This window comes from Pollachius pollachius, assembly GCF_949987615.1.
Source record: "Pollachius pollachius genome assembly, chromosome: 19".
Taxonomy (NCBI): domain Eukaryota; kingdom Metazoa; phylum Chordata; class Actinopteri; order Gadiformes; family Gadidae; genus Pollachius; species Pollachius pollachius.
Window position 1 is genome coordinate 3999963 of NC_136952.1, and position 22749 is coordinate 4022711.

General features: G+C 47.2%; 1 protein-coding gene across 1 annotated transcript; it reads right to left on the reverse strand.

The window, feature by feature from the left end:
• Positions 1-12367: 12367 nt before the first annotated feature.
• Positions 12368-22672, reverse strand: chatb (choline O-acetyltransferase b; the record flags this gene model as incomplete). The annotated part of the gene is made up of 14 exons (XM_079756751.1): positions 12368-12673; positions 13146-13283; positions 13384-13446; positions 13699-13840; positions 14138-14260; positions 14791-14919; positions 15015-15115; positions 15390-15559; positions 16003-16180; positions 16465-16648; positions 17406-17459; positions 19205-19323; positions 21501-21695; positions 22625-22672. 14 exons carry the CDS (start codon positions 22670-22672, stop codon positions 12368-12370), a joined length of 1950 nt encoding a protein of 649 aa, XP_079612877.1.
• Positions 22673-22749: the final 77 nt, after the last annotated feature.

Consider the following 22749-nt stretch of genomic DNA (forward strand, 5'->3'; position numbering starts at 1 on the left):
TGACATTGCCATGTTTTCCTCCTCGATGCATAAATCACGGAGTGTGGAGAATACACAGCCAACGATCGCCAAGCAGTTTATTATCCGGCTTTCTTTGAAGTTGGCATTAACTGATAATTCATTCCTTTTTCTTTCTGCGGTGGCATTATCCTGAAAGGTCAGTCCCCATATTTCAGAAATTGTTTTTGAATTGGCACACGAAGTACCAATTCAATTTGGCCCCGGTTGTGTTGTATTTGCATACTATTTTAGTTTATTTGTGGTTGGTCTCTGTAGTATCTGAACAAGATATGCAGTGTTGCCTTGGACACTGATTAAAGCCGGGTGTTTAATTTTCAAGTTTCATCAAACCCTGATATGTCCTTATATTTATTTGGATTAACGTCATAGGGACTCCATGAATGCATAAATATATATTTTCCAATATACTGTTTACTGTAAAACATCATCATTATACATACATCAGTAGATATGGAAATGACTCCATTATTGCTTAATGCATTATTACACTCTCAAGCACAGCCACAATCACACTATCCTGTTATCGCTCATCTGCAAATTAACACGATTTTAGGCAAAGAAGTAACAATTGCAAATCCACATCATATTTAAGCTCTCTAATTTCCATGATATTAAAAAAATATTTGTACATTTATATCAATATATTGTTCACCTGCTCACCATTGTTAAATTAATATTTAGTATTGTATTTTTTGATGCAAGGGTAGTGCTAAACGTGAATTTAGACGAGCTTTGCATACAAGTCTCCCGTAATGCATTGTGGGATTGTTTTTGCAATCCTGGGTTACCAGCCGTATCTCACGGTACATACTTTAGAAAACAGTTGTATTCATGATCCTGCTCATGTTTTTGGGAGAGACTGCTTATGGTACAAAACAAGGAAAGAAGCTATGTTATCCTCTGCTCACACAACCCTAAACGTTTCCAGTTTCCCCTGTGTGTGCTGTCTGTGCAGGAGTGGTATTTGTCCTCAGTACTCTGAGTGTGTGCGTCTTGAGATAGTTCCTGGTCTCTGGGCTGTTCCTCTCGACGCGGCTCAAACCGGCTTCTCTTCTATTTGTTCCTGTCAAATAGCCTTGAGTCTGTGAAACACAAGAAGCTGGATGTTGGAAGAGGAGGAGGTGGAGTGGATATCCGAGTGTGAGAACCATTCTTTATCGCTGACAGGCTTCGACGGCCATCTTTAGTTTAAGTGTTCCCTTCCGCAATTCATCTGAAAGGGAAAATAAATGAGGTGTGCCTTTAACCAAACCGACCGGTCGCTCACAGAGGTCAAGGATCGAGTGATTGAAGTATTTTTTCTTTCTGGACTTGAGATCAGATTGCCAATCCATCACGGGCCTGTCTTGTGATGTGTACCCAGGCAGGCCGGATGAAATATGGACCGCAGCCTTTTATTTATTACTGTTCAAACCAAGTGCTGCCTTTAGGCTGTGGAGACACTGAACGTGTTATCCATAGGGACAGGGGAAGAACCGGATTATCACTGCCATAAACATCGCCGCAGGTTTAGACATGTAATGTAACAACATAAAAACCCTTAAATGGGTTTTCGAACATGGTTCTGTGTTCTTGTCAGTAATCATCATTATAAATAATAATTAAGTGCTTCATTGTGTCACTTTATTTGCAGACCATTACTTTATTACCAATAAAAACTGGATGGGCTATTTATACTCAACACCTAGCCTCACGTACTATCATTATCTTAAGATTCACTTTTTACCACAAAGGTAAACCACTTGGCAGTTTTTGACAATTAACCCAGGCAAATGATCCATTAACGCATCATTCTTGCACCGCGTTTGTGTGGTTGCCAGGGCACGTTATGACCCAGAGGTCAGCCTCACCGCGGTGGGTTGAGCGGGACACGCCAGTGAGTTCGGCTACACCGTCTCCAGAGCTCCTCCGAGCGGATCTGAAGTCGCCTCAGCCAGTTAATTGCACACTTGTTGCTCCTTCCTGGGGATGCATAATGCCATCTGTCCGCACCAAGCCAACATCCACCCGGAAAAAAGGATCTCTTCCTGTTCCTTTGGCAGGGATTTCAAAGTATGACAGGGGACTTATTACACACGCGCGGAATACGGAATCCATCCTTCTATATTTCATGATGTGTCTGTTGTCTGTCATGGCCGTCATTAAGGGGTCCCCCAGGGCTCCGTAGTAGGGACCTGCTTGTTTCTCCCTGCATGGCCGTCGCCTGCTGATCTCCTCCGTGTCAACTCGCTGCCCTGCGTCATCAGTTCAGATGGAGGCCCGTCTCCGCGGGGCTGCACAGCTGCCCAGGACAGATGTTTCTCGCACATATTTTTCAAAGCAGACCTTTTCGCCGAATGCAGGGGCCTTGATCATCTCGGAACGTGATTATGCACCCAGCACATGGCAGGGGGCTGCTGATTAGAGCAGGGGGGAAAAAACAAAAGGGCAGCAGTCGTACTTTTCAAACTTGGGACGTCACCGGTCTGAGTCTCTTTCAGAGCAGATTAAACTTCCACCGACGACTAGTGAAAGTAGTGCTACTTGCACGAGGACTTAGAAGTCGTTTCCATTCTGTTTGTGACGTTTGGGCAGCAATCAGGGGGGGGAGACAGGAACCGGGTGGGACGTCAGCACCAAAGGGCTATGACGTGCAGCAGGTTTGAATGTATGTGTGTGTGTGTGTGTGTGTGTGTGAACCTGTACTGTATGTATGTGTGTGTGTGTGTGTGTGTGTTGTACACCTCTGTGTGTGTGTGCGTGTGCATATAGACATGTCTGGGTGCCCACTCATGTGCAAACCTGTACTGTGTGTGTGTGTGTGTGTGTGTGTGCATATAGACATGTCTGGGTGCGTTTGTGTGTATATGTGTGAACGTGTAAGTGTGAGTCCATGTGTGCGCATGCATACAGATATGTCTGGGTGCCCACGCACCATCGCATGTGTGTGCGCGCGTGTGTGTGTGTGTGTGTGTGTGTGTGTGTGCAGGCATGTGCGCGTGTGTTTGTCGGGGGCTTATCAGAGCGGCGTTGGCAGAGTGGACCCCCAGGCGCCCGGTGAGCTGGGTCATTACAGAGCTGTCACCCAGAGAGTGGAGCGGGCTGGCAGCCCACTCCCGCTTAGCTGACCCCAGCCCCCCACCATCCACCATCCACCTACCACTCCTCATCTCACTTCCCCTCACTTCCCCCCCCTCATTCCCCCCCCCCCCCCCCCCCCACGCAACCTCCTTTGCATCTCCCACTTCCCCCCCCACTGCCTCCAGTCCAAGCCTTGTCAAGTGGTGGCTGTCGTGTTCTTGGTGTGCGATTTTTCTCTGTTCTTGGTGTTGTGTGATTGCTGTGTGTTCGTGGTGTTGTGTGATTGCTGTGTGTTCTTAGTGTTGTGTGTTCTTAGCGTTGTTTGATTGTTGTGTGTTCTTAGCGTTGTCTGATTGTTCTGTGTTCTTAGTGTTGTCTGCTTGTGTTCTTAGTGTTGTGTAATTGTTCATGGTGTCGGTAGAATCTCCCAGAGCCTCTCCATTTCTTGGAAAATGTCCGGTCAAGGGACGTTCAAGCTGTTCGCTTGAAAATAAAAAAGTTCTGTTGAATGCGGAGCAGAGGGAAGGAGAGAGCCTTGCTACCGACCAATCACTGTGTCAGTGATGGCCGGCAGAATATAGAGCTTTTAAACACTTATTTGGTCAAATAAATATCCGTTACAGCATCTTTACCAGTTCTTTTAGATTTTTACTATCAAATCGTTTGGCGTTGAGGATCAGGATTGATGTACCATACTGTGGCCGTTTGGAAGGTTTGTCAGACTGTTGAGTGTCGATTTCCTCCCGCTCAGGAGATACTGTATGTCTGAGCCTGGCCCTGTTTGCTGCTCAGAACATGATGAACACAGCAACACGGCCCGGTCGAGGCGCGGCTCGGGACTGGATCGGATCGTTTTTCTCCTCCTTCTTTCTTCTCTCCTGACAAGTTCACTCCCAGGGGCCACAAAGCACCCACAGGGGCCATCTGTCTTAGGGCCCGTGTAAACTCCGTATACCACGACAGGCCTGTCACCACCATCACACACACACACACACACACACACACACACACACACACACACACACACACACACACAAACACACACACACACAGGATGATGTCATCGCTACATCGCTCCAACACCAGCCAGCCCGGGCGGACGTATCGCGCACTTTGACAGAATCCTTCAGTCTCCAGTCAGAGAGACTCAGTACACCAGTCCAATGAACCAATAGTTTTATCCAGAACCAGCCAGACACACAGACCAAACCAGTCATTTTGGCGGGACATTACAAAACAAGGACTGCAGACAACGGACTAAGGAGAATGAGAGAGAGAAGGAGCTGACATCGCGTCCCCCCCGTCTCCCTCCAGTGTGTCTGCACGTCTTTAACCGATCGACCCTCTTTGTGGCGCCCCGCTGTTCAATTACCCAAACGCCCAGTCGCCACGGCCCCCTGGGGGGGGGTTAGCGGCGCTGTGCTCACCGTGGTAACGGGGTGATTCAGAGGACGCTCCTCCTCCTTCCCCGCCGCCGTGCGGATGATGATGCGGCTCCTCGTTCGCCGCCGGCCTGCAGCCCCCAGGCACTCCTTAAGACGATCCGTTACCTTAACAGCCCTCCTGTCGCGGTTACAGCGGCTGGCCCCTGGTGGAGAGAGCCGCACTGCTCCCAGGGACGGGGGACACTGAGACCCCCGGAGAGACGCAGCTCTGGACACCTGAGCCAGAGGTTTAGAGACGGGTTTTGTGGGTGTGCTTAAAGTGATGTGTTGAATTAAAAGGAAATTATTCCTATTTTTCCACGTTTGTTTTAAAAGTAAATTAGGTTCTAAGTTCGATTCTAGGAGAGAAAAACACACATTTGAAAAACGTTTTTTAGATTTTATTGGTTTACAGACCAACAGTGGGGGGTTTGTTACATCGATCAATACTTACCTCATTCGGTTCTGGCCTAAATACAGAAGAAAAGCTATAAGTCAATGTTAACTAGATACTCCTTGGTAACATGGTTGGTAAAATAAATGGCAAAGGTGGCTCTCATTATGTAGTTCATGTCCTGGTCCACAGCTTCAAACTCAAAAAGGTTGGACCAAAAGCAAAACAGGCAAGCCATATATTTCTAAAGTTACAAACCACAGACATTCACCTCTCGTTTTTGTATTGTGTTTGTGTGTGCATGAGAGAGTTGGCCGGTTGGGCACTCTCTCGCTCTCTCTTTACGGGGCACTGTAATTGGCCGAGAAAGAGGGCGAGCGAGCCACAGCGCTCCATGGCGAGTCTTGAGGTCTAACTGGAGACTGATGCGCTCTCTCTCTCTCTCTCTCTCTCTCTCTCTCTCTCTCGGGAGCACAATAATAAAATGCCCCCTTATTACTCTTCCTCTTCTCTTTCCTCCAACACCCCCCCCCCAGCTCACATCTGGCCTGACATCAGGACAAATCTCTGGGGTCCGATGGAAGAGGCGCCTCAGCAGAAAGCATGAACTGTATGCATCGTTTGCATTAATGTTCACACGCTATAGCCCCCTCCTCCTCCTCCTCCTCCTCCATTATTAAACCCAGCGTCGTTATGCGGGCGCGTGTTGAATGTTTTCACTTATCCTGTCACTCTCCTGGCGGGACGTCCTTCGGGGCTCGCGGCCTCGCCACAGATCCGTGTTTGCGTGTGACGTGTCACGGTTCCGCCGCGGAACAGACGAGGCCTGGGGGAGGGGGATGGGTGAGCCCCTGCCTCTTATATACATACCCCCACATCTCTGTCTCTGTCTATCTGGCTGTCTGTCTGCGTGTCTCTCTCTCTCTGTGTGTTCCTCTGTCTCTCTCTGCTGTCCTCTCGGAGTCACGTTACGTTCGGCTCTCGTTCAAAGCGGGTCTTTGCTCCTCGTCTCGGCACGCCACGTTTGGGACAGCGATGTGGAGCGGAGCGTTGGAGCGGTTGTCTGTTCTCTGGAAATCTTCCTGTGGACGGCCGACTCCGGGCCAGAAGAACGCCCAGCCTGACACAAGAGGTTACTCTCGAACTTCTTCGCGTGACTTTTTCCTCTTGCCTCCTTTTGTCTCATTTCTGCTCCTCCTTCTCTTTGGGAGTGTTAGGGGGGGGGAGGGTGGGGGCACGTTGAAGAGGGTGATGATGAGCTGGTCTGAGCCGGAGACCTTTTGCATAGCAGCCATTCGAGTTGTGTTGTTTGTGCCCCTCTCCACACACAAACCAACCAATCAGCAGGCAGAGCACCACTTGTCCTTCACACAGTCCCGCCCCCCTGAGCTCTACTCTGACCTCATCAGTCCTACACACACGAGGAGGGCCCCACGTCCCCCGCTGGTCACACTAATAATCAACCAGGGCGGGGTCTGAACACCCACTAGTCACACAAAGGGACTCGACCAAGTGTTGGCCATAATTAAGCAGGTGGAAATATAATTGAGTTGAACGACATGTAATACTAAAACAAGAAATACAGCGCACTTTCTACCGCACTTTTCCTCAAACTATCCCAAAGTGCTCAAAACATATGTACCATATACAAATGTACCATGCTCTGTGTTTCACTCCTCTGCGCTTGTCTTTCTTAAGCTCTGACGATATTGCGTGCATCGCAACTCTCAAGTTCTGTGACATAACTTCCTTGCTCGGGACTGTGGGTGGATCAGACTGCGTGTTGCAGACAGACCCCCCTCTCCGCCAGTGACGCACGGAGCCCTGCGGCCAGCAGGGACCACGTCCTCGACCACACACGCACACGCACACGCACACGCAGAGACAGGAGCGCCGTGTGACCACTTCAATTAGCACCCCCCCCCCCCCCCTCCCCCTGACAAGAGGCCCGGACGCTCCCGCAGCCCCCATCCCAGCACGAAGGCATAAATCACTCTGCGGTGCTGGGCCACAGGCAGCCCACGCCTGGCACCACCACCACCACCACCACCACTACCACTACATCCTCCACCACCACCTCAAGATTTACACTGCACTTCTCCACCAGGCCTGGCGACGTAGAGTCCGACCACAAGTCATCTCCCAATTGGTTATCGATCCCCACTCCCCTCCCCAATAACAAGAATGAATCACGCGTTGCCAACACCGCTTAGACTCCGCGGTTACAGTAGCGCGGATGGATTATCGACGGCGTACACCTCGGCAGGACGAACGCCTGCCCCGTGCGAGGAGTAATAAAACGAGAAAAGAAATTGGAGTCGGGCGGCGGTGCGCGCTCGGAGATGAGTAGGTGCCAACTTGTCGCCGTGCTCAGCCCTCATTAAAACCTGTCAAAACCGCAGAGGAGGCGGCGGCTGGGTGCGGGGAAAGTGTTTTTAAGCGCGCCGCTCCGTCGCAGCTGTACGCAATTACTGCGTGATTTCTCTCCACAGCGAACCTCGGTTTCTTGCCCTTGTGTTTCATGTGCGGATCCGCGATGAGCAGATGTTTATTGATGAGTGGAGAAGAACAGCAGCAGTGCCTATGAGTATTAATATATTACTTCAGGGCAATTAATATAAAAAAGCAGCCGCTTGTAAATATCCAGACTTCATCTATCGTATCTTCGTCTATCATCTCATAATGGTCCTCAGCTTCCGTGAATGCTCTGCCATTACCGTCGCCATGAATAGCCATCAATTGATTTCAGCTGTCAATTTAACCAGGGCTCGTTATTTTTAAATATCGGTATTTAAAAGTGCGTAAGAGGTGCTGTCATACCAATCCGTTTCCATTTTTTTTTTAATATAACATAACTTTTTTATTTGAAAATGTTTGAAGGGATAGCCCAGCCCTCTGCGCTGGGTATAAACCACCATATTGCCAGCTATTCGTTAATGGGGCCCTGCTTCTTGGCCAATTAGGTTCTAAGATGGCGTGTGAAGTGGAACTTCTTCCCTGGGAGCACTTCTCTCATGAATGCCAGAAGGGTCATTATCAGAATCCCTTTCCAAGGGGCGACCAGACGGCTACAGGCCCCTGCCTTAATTGAAAGATTTTAAGAATGACGGTGAATGGGGATTTTTTCTGAATTTCCTTTAAAATGTCAGTGTTTCAATACCTGAAATCCAGACAGCAGATGTGTATTTTGCTCATCCGTTTTTGGAGGAAAAAGCTCAATTTCGGTTTCAAAGCGGGCTGCGGCACCGCTGTATGGTCCTTCTCTGTCACATCAGCCTATAAAGTCTGTAGAGGGGCACTATGGAGACAAGCCTCACTGACACTAATTGGTTGCGGAGCGACTTCAGACGCTTGTGGTGTAGGCTTACCTGTCACTTCCTTAAGCATTAGATGATGTTCAATTAGAGCGGATGATTAAGAAGAGGATTTGCGATGAGTGGAACGTATTTTGTGTGGGTGGTCTGCTGTGTGCTGCTGCTACAAGTCCTACTGTGTCATTGATTAGTATCAAACCCAGTATTACTATCGACTGTCCTCTGATCAGTAGACCCCAGTATCCACTAGACATTAACCCCAGCTGCATTATCTGATGGGTTGATATCCCAATGAAAATGAACATTTTCATTTATAATCATTTATGTGAACAGAGATGTACCTACCCCGCTGAAATCGATTACGTTTTACCCAAATTAGTGGTTTCCTATAGTATACTTTGCAAAGATTGTCTTTTATTTAACCGTAGAACCAAGCATTTCTTGTTACTTGCTGTCACTGACAGGCAGACACCAGGCTCAACAAGGAGCCATCCTTTGTCAGCGTCACGTTGGAATCCAGTCTGAGTCGAAGACGGAGTCGAGGGACCTTCAGTTAGTTGTGTCAGTTTTTATTCAAATATACATCGCTTGCTACTGAGCTAGACCGAGGTGAGGTTAGCTAGATTTTTCCTCTCTTGCTCTCTCTCTCTCTCTCTCTCTCTCTCTGTCTCTCTCTCCCCCCCCCTCTCTCTCTCTCTCTCTCTCCTGTTAGCGCTGATGTCCTCCCGTCGTCCATCGGCAGGTTGGCTCACAGCCATCCATCAAGGGTGGCGGGCCTGTCAACCGCTGCTTCTCAGGCCCCAGGTCTGGCCGAGTTAAACAGAAGCACCTGGAAACAGTTTGCCGTTTGGGCCAGCTGTGAAAAGGTTTGGCGGGAGTTTAGTCTTTCACAAAGAGGTTTGCTGATTGGTTGAGTGCTGGCTGAGGGAGGGTTTTTGGGGGAGGGGGGGACAAGTGTTGGGCGCGCTGGCCTCGGTTCCAGTGGGGAGGAGAGTTTGGGTCTGTCCCTAAAGACGTCCTGTAACCAACGTGACCAAAGTGTCCATCTGTGGAGTCCTTTCCAGCGGCCGCTGTCCAGACAGCCTATTGAGAATAAGGTTGGCCGTACCATCGTTGTGCGTGATGACACCAGTGTTTGTCTTTGGGGCTTGACTACGTCACACTAAGCACTATAATGTTGCACAGTTTGAGTACATTTGGGTTGTTGATTAATTGAAAACGACATTTGGTTTATCTGTTGATGTCTTTTAAAACATGCAATCTGGTCTCTCTGCTTCTCCAACATTTGAGTTATCATTTGACGCAGTCTGTTCCATCGTTCCATCATGTTCCAGCATTATTTAAAATGCATGATTGAAAAATAGACAAAAAGACAAAAAACAAAGTCTGATTGTTGCCGTTTTATTTCATTTATATCCATTATGACAGTACATTACAACATGTGACTCTTCAGACAAACAGATAAACTAAACAGCAAGTAGAATTAGATGATATAATTTATGTGGATAAAAATAAACTTTCAGCCTAAAAAAATAAATGGAATATTTTCCTATTTTTTCGTCATGCTAAGCATATTGAGGTCAGTTTACGAAGCATTCATAACTGCATCATGATCATAATACCACACAGCTTCTCACTGGACCATGTTTACAAGAGGGACAGCTTCTGACAAACAGAATGAGTACATTCATATTCTGCATTATTATGCATCACACAGAGAGGTGAAGGACAAACTTCACAAAGCATCACAGTGTTCGAGATGAGCATCTTCTCTTGGGCTCAGTTCCAGTTATATATTTAATAAATAATGTATTTAAAGATAAATACATCTGTTACATTTAAGGCAAGGCTTTTGGATATTTCCCAGTGTTGCCCCTATAATATAGATCCTAAATCTGTTTTAACATTAACTTTCTAGTCGCCCTCACACTTTCACATTCTCTACGTCTACATCACGAAACTAAAGCGTGATCTGACCACGTTAGGGCCTGTGTCCTGCCTCCTGTATCGCCAATAGCCAGGAACGACACCACATGAACGGAGATCTGGGCTGGCCAAAGCAGCATGCATGACGTTATCACAGATAACTGTTTCACAGAGTATAACACATATTTTTATATAAAAAATACAGATCAACACAAATTCAATTCAATGTCTTCACCCACCATGGCATGCATGGATCTAATAGATTGTTTTTTAAATTGCAAATATACCCTTGTTATATAAGCGGTGTAATTATTACACGCATCCACAGTAAAAAATATAATATACTTATTGAATTACTATTTGAACTCTACCTCTAAGTGTGACACACACTAGTGTGAATCCACAGTAAAGCAAAGACACAGTGGTTTGCCTCTCCCAGCCCCCCCACTGTATTCTGACATAAAACGAATACTGTTCCTAATGTACACTATTGCTCGGATTACAGGATATTCATTTAGAGAAAAATACATATAATATCGCAACATACCCCGCGTGATTGAATGTACATTTACATAGGATAGGTAATCTATTCTGAATCATTCTTTTCTAACTAAACCCATCGGTGGCCGTTTGCAGACCCGACCCCCTCATAGTTTACCCCGCCACCCCTCAGTCTGCCTGAACGCCCACCCTGGATGTGTAGAAGCTGTAACAGTGGAATAACGGCTACCATAACATCCACATTTCTATAGAAACAGAGGCTACCTCTATCCAGCCTAAACCAACACATCAGTCAACAACACGGAGCAGAACACTGCATGACGACACATTTGACACGTGACAAATATGCATAGATACATCCATATATATATATATATTGCATATGGAATATGGAATAGACAAAAACACTTTAACCCGTGTCACAGACAGCGTACACACCGATATAGCTGGGCTCATTCCCTCCCCTGGCGGAGGCGGTGACCGTGGAATCAGCATCAGTGGTTAGAAAGCAGCCATGGCTTTAGATTCCTAACGGCAGCAGCTAGGCAGTGGGGGCCCAGTCTGCCGGGCTTTGCCAGATCAGCCCTGGACAAAATGTCCGTCCTAGATCCGTCTAGGACTACCTAGATCCACCTAGCACCACCTAGGTCTACATAGATCTACCTAGATCCATCTAGATCCACCAAGGTCCACCTAGAACCACCTAGATCTACCTAGATCTAGCTAGAGCCACCTAGATCTACCTACATCCACCTAGGTGTACCCAGATCTACCTAGGTCTACATAGATCTGCCTGGATCTACTTAGATCCACCAAGATCCACCTAGGTGTACCTAGAACCACCTAGGTCTACCTATCCTCCTAGATCCTTCTAGATCCTCCTAGGTCCACCTAGATCCACCTAGATTGGCCTAGATCCACCTAGATCCACCAAGATCTACAGAGGTCTACATTGGGGCTTTCACACAATGGTAAAAATAATTTCTAGGCTTTCGCCGCTAACTCCAAAAAATAGCTTAAAACACCGATCCGAAATCGGTATCAATCGAAACCAGGGCACTTACCTCTGAGCCAGCAGAAACGTGGGTGAAGTAAGCCATGGGCTATCTTAGCCTTGGCGCTAACGTTAGCCTAGCTGGGGCTAAGGAGAGAGCAGTGTGAAGCCCCTATAGATCTACCTTGGTCTACCTAGGTCCACCTAGCTCTACATACAATGTAATTATACTTTTCATGTACACATAAATAACATATATATATATCTCTTTATATATAATTTGAGATTTTTAAGGCTTTGCATTTTCCCCTTTGAGGTTATGTGTTCATCACACATGATTGCACCGATGATACGCACACGACCACACTGATGAGTCTAAAACTACGGCTAGGATTGCTGAGAGGAGCGGAGCACCGGTCAGGGCAGTGTCTACAGACGAGTGGCAGCAGGATTTCTTTAAATGTTCCAGTCCACACGTCTGGACTTTAGGTCACTATCTCGATCAATCACAAAACTATCTCAGGCTATGCATTAAAGCCACTTGCCTCGGTTATATTACCGGGAGGGAATGTGCTTTCATGAACACTGTGTCGTGATTGGTCGAAGTACCTTTGATCCAGTTCTGGATTTCTGGATCGAGTCCCTCAAAACGGGCCTACCCTAAAATCCAGCCCTGTAAGCTGGAGCATTTAAAAACAAACGGGTCAATCTCGAGGGACCACTCTCACTACGCTCATTTCCCTGAGGCTTTGCCCCCCTGGCCGGTGGCCGGGCTGCCTCCCGACCCCCTGGACCCCGGGGAGGTGGCGTTGGTGGGGGCAGCGGCGGCGGCGGCAGCAGCACTTCTATGGCACAGGTCCCTGATCTCCAGCAGACCCTGCTCCAGTGCCTTGGTGAACACCGCCGAGCAGGTCTCGGTGCTCTCCCGGAAGCTGGACACGCAGAAGACGATGTGGTTGGCCTGAGGGTTGTAACAGGCCCCGTAGCCATTGGGCACCACGGGGCCGTAGCAGCAGAACATCTCCATCACGGTGGAGACCTGGGAGGGAGGGGTGGAGGTCACAGCGTTCGTTAGGGTTTAGGGAATGGGGGAAAGACCAGAGGATCTCTAACCAAGATCTAACAAGCTGCGACGCAAGAAAACATTGGTGGACACAGCATGTGTTCTTGGATAGTGTCCTTTGGGCATGACCAGAACTTCAACCGGCAACTATGAAAAGACCTGAGGATGATAGAGGGGCAGGCTGGCTTATCCTGGATGGTTGGACTTTAGGCATGTGCCAGCTGCTTAATGTGCATTTTATTTTCCTGGGAGTGTTTTGTGTTGCACTTGCGCAGGGCAAGCAGTGGTACTTTGTTTGATTGTGCTGGGTGCCAACATCTTGCAACTTCATTTTATTTTATTTTCTTAGATTTGTAAAATGTCATAGCCCTGGGAACAACTTGACAAGAATCCCCCCCCCCCCAACACACACACAACTAAAAACATACAAATATGATCAGCAAGTCACCTGACTGGTGGAGAGGATGAACTGGTTGCTGGCCTGGTACGTCTCATCAGAGAAGATATCTGGGAGCTCCATCTTGAGTTCCTTGGCCATCTCACGAAGCCCCAGGAGATGATTGTCTATGGCCATCCCTGTGATGGCCTTCCAAGCAAACAATTGAGGCTGAACTGTTAGCTGTGTGATACGATGTCATGTTATTGAAGTCATAGAAAACTAACATTATCTAACGGAGCTCACTCACTGCAATCGTGTAGTCAGTCTGGGCCTTTATGGCATCCCTCAGTCTTTTCATCCTTTCCGAATCCTGAAACAAGTCAGAGGACAAAAGGATAAACAAACCGAACGCATCAGCGCGGAGCGCCTTTGAAGAGATGCTGTGTACTCCAGGCGTAAAAACCCGCTGAAAAGCCAACTGTTCTGCTAATGGGGACCCATGCTCGTTTTCAATCGCCAAAGGTTCGGGGAGGAGGTGGCTGATTCATTTAGGCAGACACGGCAAATGGTAAGACGGGAGTGAGGCTCTGTCATTAAGGCCAAAGGGAGAACAGTGACTCACACTGAGAGCCGGCTTTTCATCCGTCATGGACTTCACGAAGGCCAGTGCCTCGGGGGTGGCTGAGCGGATGTTGTCCACACGGCCCTCCTGGAAGCGGCGGATAGAGGCGCTCTCGTAGGTGGAGACGAGGCGGCCGTTGCATCTGAAAAGACCACAAAGCCTGTTAACTTCACCCTGATTAATGATGTACATTTGCGGCATTTAGCAGAAGCTTTTATCCAAAGCGACTTACGTCGGTTAATGCACACATTCACCCACCGACGGCGGAGTCAACCATGCAAGGCGACGTTGGGAACAGTTAGGGTTAGGTGTCTTACTCAGGGACACCTCAACACAGCAACCTTCCGGTTGCCAGTCAACCCGCTCTACCTCCCGAACTAAGCCAACCCTTTGAGGGCACCTTGAGGAGTACAGTCTTTGTGTGACGGTGTGTTTTTACCTGTAGAAGGCCAGTTGTAACGCCACCTGTATGTACGCGTCTGGACTCATCCTCTGCTTCTTGATGAATTCTTTCCCGTAGAATTTGAACTTGTAGCCGTCCATATCAAGGTTAGCGACTAGCCTGGAGCGATAAAAAAGAGGTTGGAAAAGATATAATATTGTGTATCGCCATAAGTCATGGTGAATGTGCAGCTTGTTTTTGTTTTGTTGGGTTTTCCGTTTAGTGAATTCTTTTTGTGGTGCTTTATAATTTCTACATGTCTGAGGTCTGTTTTGTAGTGTATTTCGTGAGATGAGTTGGGTTAGGTCTGTTCAGTAGTGTAGTACTTGAGATTAGTTGAGTTAGGTCTGTTCAGTAGTGTAGTACTTGAGATGAGTTGGGTTAGGTCTGTTTTGTAGTGTATTCCTTGAGATGAGTTGGGTTAGGTCTGTTCAGTAGTGTAGTACTTGATGTGAGTTGGGTGAGGTCTGTGTAGTAGTGTATTCCTTGAGATTAGTTGTGTTAGGTCTGTTCAGTGGTGTAGTACTTGATGTGAGTTGGGTGAGGTCTGTTCTGTAGTGTACACTTTGAGATTAGTTGAGTTAGGTCTGTTCAGTAGTGTAGTACTTGATGTGAGTTGGGTGAGGTCTGTTTGGTAGTGTATTCCTTGCCTCTGGAGTCTATCTGAAGAGCCTGAGAGGAGAGCCTGAATGTGAGGATTGGACTTCCAGGGTAGCCTCCTCGGTGGAGAAAGGTCTGTCACGCTGAGTGACCTCGCCATCTTGGAGGGGCTCCTTGTCCTACATAAAACGACACATCAACACATTTTGGACACTTCGATCTTTGCATTGCTGGAATCATACTTTCTTCATTCTCCAACGCGTGCAGAACTTACATGTATTTCAGAAGGTACTCTGAGCTCTGCACCATCACGATCCCCTCAAAGGGCGAGTGTTCACACAGCACGCCGCACACACCGTCCATTCCTACCACATACTGGGAGGGCATATATCTGTGTAAGAGCAGAACAATGCGTCCCAGCATCCCGGCTCTAAGGGCCTTAATCAGATGGCGGCCATCTTGGCTTTTAACATTTGTTGGGTCGAGGGAACTGAATGCACAGTTCAACATTTCACATTCAGTTCCCCCATCTCGGTTCCATTTTGGTTCAAAGCGGCACCCAGCTAGCGTCTAGAAACAAAATGGCCGCTATGCGAATAAGGCCTATTCTGTTCCGTTCTTTCGTTTGACGGTTCATCGCTGGCCCTACCTGCATGGACTTGTCGTACCAGCGGTTGCCGCCGTTCATGTCGCGGCCCCCCCCGTGGATCAGTAGAAGGGCCCGGTTGGTGTCGCTGGGCTCCAGCTTGGTGGGCTCGTCCAGACACACCACACACACACAGCTCTCCATCAGAGCCAGGGACGCCCTGTTGGTCGGGTCTGAACCAGAGGGACAGGAGGTCCTCGTGAGATTAGCTGTGGAGCGGTGGTCCGAGCTACTGCCCATGTTGATTCACATTTAAATGTAGGGCATTTAGCGGACACATGGATAGGCATCTATCCAAAGCCATTTACAACGGTTCATTTGCACATTCACACACAGACAGCGGAGTCAACCATGCAAGGTGACAGCCGGCCTGTCAAGAGCAGTTAGGGTGAGGAGTCTTGCTCAAGGACACCTCAACACGAGCCGGGGACCAAACTAGCAACCTCCCGGTTACAAGTTGACCCGCTCTACCTCCTGAGCCAAGCCAACCCCATCTTGACCCTTATTTTCATGGGTGATTAATGAGCACAATATTGCTTTTTTATTATCATTATGATAATCTATAACAGTTTTGTGGGACAACAATTGTGGGACATTTTTGTGTAATGGTGGAGACCTTTAATGAGTTCGTCCCTGGCTTGAGCCCATTCCTTCCTGCCGTCGGAGGTGAAGAGGCCGAAGGGGGGAAGACTGTCCTGAGACCTCTCTGCCATGGACACGATCTTCTCAAGCTGGGACAAGATTTCCATCTCGTTCAGCCTCTTGAGGTTGGAGACTATATCCAACACAAAGAACTAGGGAGGGGAAGGAATAATTAACACATTTCATAAGATGTTGTTCGGGGAAACATTCATTGGGATAATTAATCAGCACGGATTTTGTTATCTGTTTTTTCCTCTGTAAGGTCCAACTGATTTATTGGATGCAGTATTATCCAATAAATCCGACTATTCCTTATAACATTTATATTTATACTATAGTTGACATGTAATGCTTTTTAGAAATTACACTCTATATGTTCCAGATGCTTTTGAACCCCTGACCCTAGGAGTCACGTGCACACATTCTGAGCCTTCACCTGGTTTTTACACGCCACGATGATGTGCTCTGGCTCCGAGGCAGAGGCAGCGGCGGGGCTCTCAATCTGGGTGTCGGTCGTATGACCCGGCCGGCGGTAGTAGGTAAACATGCGGCTGTACTGCTGCATGCACAGTGGGGTGCCGGCCAGCTGGCCCCGGGCGTAGTCCACGGCCAGCGCCTGTCTGAGAGAGCCGGTACAACCAGAACATCAGAGACATGCAGCACATCGGAAATGGACTGCATTTATACTGCGCTGTTCTAACCAGTGGCCACTCAAAGCGCTTTACAATTATTGCCTCACATTCACCTCATTCATACACACATTCACACACCGACGGCGGAGTCAATCAAGCAGTTAGGGTTAGGTGTCTTGCTCATTGACACCTCGACACTCAGCTAGAAGGAGAGGGGGATGAACTGGCCATCTTCTGATAGGCAGTCAACCCGGTCTACCTCCTGAGCCAATGCCGCCCAAGTTTCGGTCTTAGAAAAAATTGGCCATTCCCAGTGTGTCATCCGTTTGGACAATGCTGATGTGTGCATGCATACATTATACGCATGCGATTGGGCCCAGTGTGAATCTGACAGTGACGATGCCTTGCTCTACCAGTTGAGCTACATATTCCTCATGAGCACAACCCAGAGGTGCGACCTCTGAGCCGAGAAAAAGCTGAACTTGGTACGTCTGTGGAGCAGCAAAAAAAACATGGATTGAACTTCTCTCCCTCCCTTCACTTTCAAGAGGGGGATAAACATGTGATGTGTGGGATCAACATGGCTTGTGTACGATAAATAAATCTTTATATTGCATTTTGTGTCCAAAAGCCACATCAACGAAAACCGGTTGACTGGAGAGGAAATAGGAGCAGAAAAGCCGGCAGCTGTACCGAACCTGAACAGGAAGTCAGGCTGTACCGAGAGCCGGGGGGGTAAACTTACGTGTCAATGAGAGACTTGTACTCTAACACTCCCGTGATGAGATGAGCAGCGAATCTGGCAAAAGAAGGGCACAGAGTCAGAAAAGAGGGCGTGTGCTAACCTTCAGCACCATTCAAATACGTTGTACCTCATACGGGGGGATGGCTGAATGCAACATTGAACAGGAGCATGTAAACTGTCTGTGGTTGCTGAGGACGTGGATCTGATTGCGTAAGGTCTTGTCTGTTGGAGGAGCCGCAGCAGTAATCACATTGGAGTCAATTACAGAGCTGCGGAGGACAGCGTTTTTGTATAGTTTAGTTTCTGTTTGAGCGTGTGTGTGTGTCTGTGTGTATGTTTGCCTGCATATTAGTGTTTGAGTGTGTGTCTGTGTGGGCGTGTGGATGTGTGTGTGTGTGTGTGTTTGCATGCATCCATGTGTGTGTGTGTGTGTGTGTTTGAGTACATCCATGTGTGTATGTAAGCGCGCGCGCGTGCATCAATGTGTGTTCGGCAGTGTGTCTGTGTGTGAGCGAGGAGTGTGTCCGCGAGGAGGAGGAGGAGGAGGAGGAGGAGGAGGAGGAGGCGTGCCTGAGCAGACAAACCCAGAGCTCTGTCAGACCCTGGTTTGTGCGTCATCTGTCTCATCCCATTACACCCGGGCCCAGATCAATAGAGAGGAGGGTCCCAGCCGTGACACCTCCCCCCCGTAAACGATGGTCCGCCGGAGCGCTCTACGCAGAGAGCCACTGCTCCGTAACTGCCAGCCCGCTAAGTGGCGCTGTCAGGGTATCACCAGCTGCCTGTGGCGCTCTGGAAACACTCACTTAGCGTGCGGCGAACTGACAGAAGCTAATGGTGAATAACAGGGCTGGGAGGACTGCTGCTATGCTCCGGTGGGGCCGGTGCGGCCGCAGAACGACCTGGTGAGGCCACAGATCATCGAATGAGAGGCAGAGGGGAAGACATCTGCAGCCAGGGATATGCTACATATCAGGGGGCTCTGATCTATGACAACAAACCCCTCGTTCCACCAGCACTAGAACTCTTCAGACATTTGGACGTCCTTCAATTCACGTTTTAATCTCTCAGACAGGGTAAATTGTACTCTAAGATAGGGTAAATTATATCTCTAAGATAGGGTAAATTATACTCTAAGGTCATTATAGCTCTTAGACATGGTCAATTATACTCTAAGATAGGGTCAATTATGTCTCTAAGATTCTTCTTCCCATATCCAAGGTTAAACTATGTAGTTGGGGTTGCAATGCCTCCTTGAAACCTCTCCTCCTATAGATGCCAGGTACGATAAACTGCATAACTTCTGTAATAAACCTTTTAGGAGTGAAAATAAAACGTGGACTCGATTCCGTGGAGAGAGTTGTGAGGGAATAAACAATAGCTTAAGGCTTTGTTTTTATCAAACAAAGTTTGTGGAAAGGATATGTTGGAGCTTCATAAACCACCCACATTGCCTTTGTTATTACAGGGAAATTTACATGTTGGGTAGGATGGCATGTACTATTATATTTCTGAGACTGAAATGGACTGTCTTAAACCCTAGAAAATATACTTTGTAAACATGAAGGAGCATCTGAATATGATTGTATGAGACAGAATTCAGGTTTATAAAAGGATGAAGTGGAACAAAGCCATTGGGAAATAATCTGTATGCATATTGGTGTTCTTCATAACACCAGAATTGACAATTTTGCTAGATTATGCTGACTGATTTGGATAATGAACGTTAAGCACAGAAAAAGGCACCACATTCACAGATCCCAGGATTCCAGAACATATTGGAATAGCACTGAGGATACCTGAGGGCGTCTTTCCGATCTCGGAAGGCCTGTTTGGGAAAGACCATGGCAGGGTTGGAGTTCACGGGCAGAGCCACTCGGTTGGTTAGGTACATGTCTTGGAGCCAGTAGTCATAAATCTGTTTGGGAGGGAGAGAGAGAGACAGGGGAGGGAGAGAGAGAGAGAGAGAAAGAGAGAGAGAGAGAGAGAGAGAGAGAGAGAGAGAGACAGAAACATAGAGAAACAGAGAGAGACCAAGAGAGGAACAGACCGGGAGAGAGAGAGAGAGAGAGAGAGAGACAGAGAGAGAGCGAGAGCGCGCGAGAGAGAGAGAGAGAGAGCGCGAGAGTGAGAGAGAGAGAGAGAGTGCGAGAGAGAGAGCGAGAGAGAGAGAGAGCGAGAGAGATAGAGAGAGAGAGAGAGAGAGAGAGAGCGAGAGAGAGAGAGACTGAATCAGCCCTTGCTTTGGTAAACTTTGCGTTCAGAGTTGAGACTGGCAGGAGGTGGCCTGAGAAGCCATTTCAGCGAGGTACTCGTGAGAGGACGAAGGAGGGCGGGGGGGACTCGGGCTGTGATGGATGTCGCTGAGCGGTAGCAACCTTTGAGGAACCAATACATGAGGGTGTGGCTGGTGGGAGCCACGGAGGACACAGTGACGTCACACTCATCAGTCATTGCAATAGCTTTTGTTTTATTTGTTTCGCTCGGTTCCAAATCCTGAACATTATCAGCCTGTAGCTGTATCTCTGTCGGTTTGTCTGTCTGTCTGTTGTTCTGTCTGTCTGTTTAGTGGTCTTTCTGTCAGTCTGTCTGTCTATCGATTGTTATGACTGTCTTTCTGTCTATTGTTCTGTCTGTCTGTCTGTTTGTCTATCCGTCCGTCCGTCTACCTCTCCGTCGGTCCACCTCAGTTTGTCTTTGCCAGTTATCTCTGTCATTATCCGGGGCAAACCACATACAAATATGAATACAAAGTTATTAGGTTGCCAAGCATAAAGTGCGAAGGCAACCTATTGTTATTGTTAGTGTTTATTATTTTTATTATTCCGCCACGTTCGAGTTACACAGCCTAAACCGCTGGCACGCTTTTTATGAAACTTACTACAGCTGTAGAGGCTGACTCAAGATTAACATAGAGGAAATATTACACTGATTGGCCCAAAGGTGGCGCTATAGCAACAGTCCAAAAATGCTAACTTTGAACAAACATATCGCGTAACCGCTTTGACTTAGAGTCATGAAACTTTGTTCACACATGCATATCCTCATGGTGATCAAATATGCCTCAAAAATCTATGACTTTATTTACATAGATTTACGACTATCTTGAACTTTGTTAAAAACACTCAATTCCCTAAGGATCCTAGGTTTTTTGACTTAGACAAAAATCCTTTAGCACATATGATCTAAAAAGGACTCCTAGGATCTTGAGTCCAATACAAAAGTTGTTCAGAATCAAATTCCAAACAAGATAAAGTCCACATATTTTCAATAAGGGCGTGGCATCGAAATGGGCGTGGGCTGTGACTTAAATCACCACAGTTAATAGACGAAATGTTTGTTGATTGACAAAACAACATGGCCGCCAGAGGCTCAAAATCGTCCAAAATTAACTTAATGCCAAAGGGCAAGGTTAACTTAAACCAATCATCATCAAACTTGGTGGTCAAAGGCACATGGGTCAAGATGAACCCATCCAAATTGTATCCATATCGGGCTATAGTGAGTGGTAAAACAATTAACTGAAAATGCAACCTCTCCAAATTGTACCCAGTTCGGGTGATAGGGGAAGCTATATCAATTAACTGAAAATGCAGACTTTGGACAGACATATTTTCTGACCTTTTTCTTCTACAGTCATGAAATCCTGTAGATATTTGTCGAAGAACCTGTAATAAAATGGTGGCTGGAAGTCCAAATTAGCCCAATCAATGTTAGGTGACTAAAGGCGGGGTTAACTTGAGTCAATCATCACCAAACTTGGTGTATTTAAAGAAGCATAGGTCAAGGTTAAACAGGCTAAAGTTCATCAAAATACGATTATAGGGGGCGCTAAAGTAATCAATTAAAAACTTTAAAGAACCATAACTCCTCAACCTTTGATCGTAAGGTCATGAAATTTTGTTTGCCCATCAACAGATCCAAGATGAGGCTTTTCCAGCGTTGTCAACCGTATGCAAACAAAAACGGTTTTAATTGTCTTTGTCAGGGTCTTAATGGTCTGACAGGGTCTTATTGGTCAGCTTTAGGCTTGGCACCCGTTAAATGCTGCTTGCAGCTTTAATTGATAATTATTATGATTAATGAACTATTTACCCAGTTGGTCGTACTTTCCCTCCGTTCCAGAAGCTTCTTCTGCAGGGTCTCGCCGGCCCCCCCGGGGGCCCCGAACTTCTCCACAATGGTTTTGGTTTTGCTGAACTGCTCCTTTCCCACCAGGTGCTCCATGCACTTCAGGTACATGTCGAGGGTTTGCTTCAGCGGGGGCAGAGGGACCTTGGGCAAGGCATGCTGGGAGAGAGAGACATGGATCACCGATCACCAGCCATCACCGTCTCAGTACATTGACTCATTAGTTAAAAGGCTAACGGGGGTGTAACACACACACACACACACACACACACACACACACACACACACACACACACACACACACACACACACACACACATACACACACACAAACACAAACGTACACTTTTGCTTTCATGCTCCTATTATTAGAACATAATTTAATAATTCATTGAAAGGGCTTGAGGATGCATCTCAAAAGAAGAATCCAGCCCTTTGGGACCTGAAAGTCATTCCAACACAACGAAGATGCTAATCGATTCTTCCTCATCCAGCAAACCTCCAGTTGGAAGTTTTTTTTTTTAGGGAGTTTTGTTTTCTAATTTCACAGACATGTGAGCAGAACCTTCTTTCTGGTTAAAAGTACTATACATATCCCACGATTTATTCCAAATAACTGCTGAACATGAGCAGAATGTATTTCTACATTCGATGAATTACTGATTTCTTTAATTCTGCAGCCTAATTGTTTCTGTGAGGAAGTAGTGCAATTTATTTTAAAATGCCCCTAGCGGCGAGTGGAAGAACTGCTCCAGACGCGCTTGTTTCAGAACCACGGAGAGCGACGTCTGTCCCGGACCAAACCGAGACACGACCTGAGGTTAACGAAAATCCCTATATACAATAATATCACTCCCCATAACTCAAATTGATGACTGGAAACCAAGCGTGGACATGGGATTTTGGTGTAGAAAATTGTAATAGAAAAAAAAACGTTTGTGGAGAAGGACACATTTGGAATATCCCGCTTTCACCACAATTAAATAACCTGCGATTTTAAACCGACAACAATGTATAACAAATAAATATACTAGCTTAAAAACTTCCTCTGTAATGCCAACATTATGAAACAGACTCTCTTAGCCTACTTGACTTTCCGCCGGGTCCCTCGACGTGTCTCTCTCCAGGATGGGCATGGTGACGGTTTGTCAAACGCGCTCACGGTAACGTGGATAACCTCTAGAGTCTTGGCCTATAAGCTCCTACAAGGGAA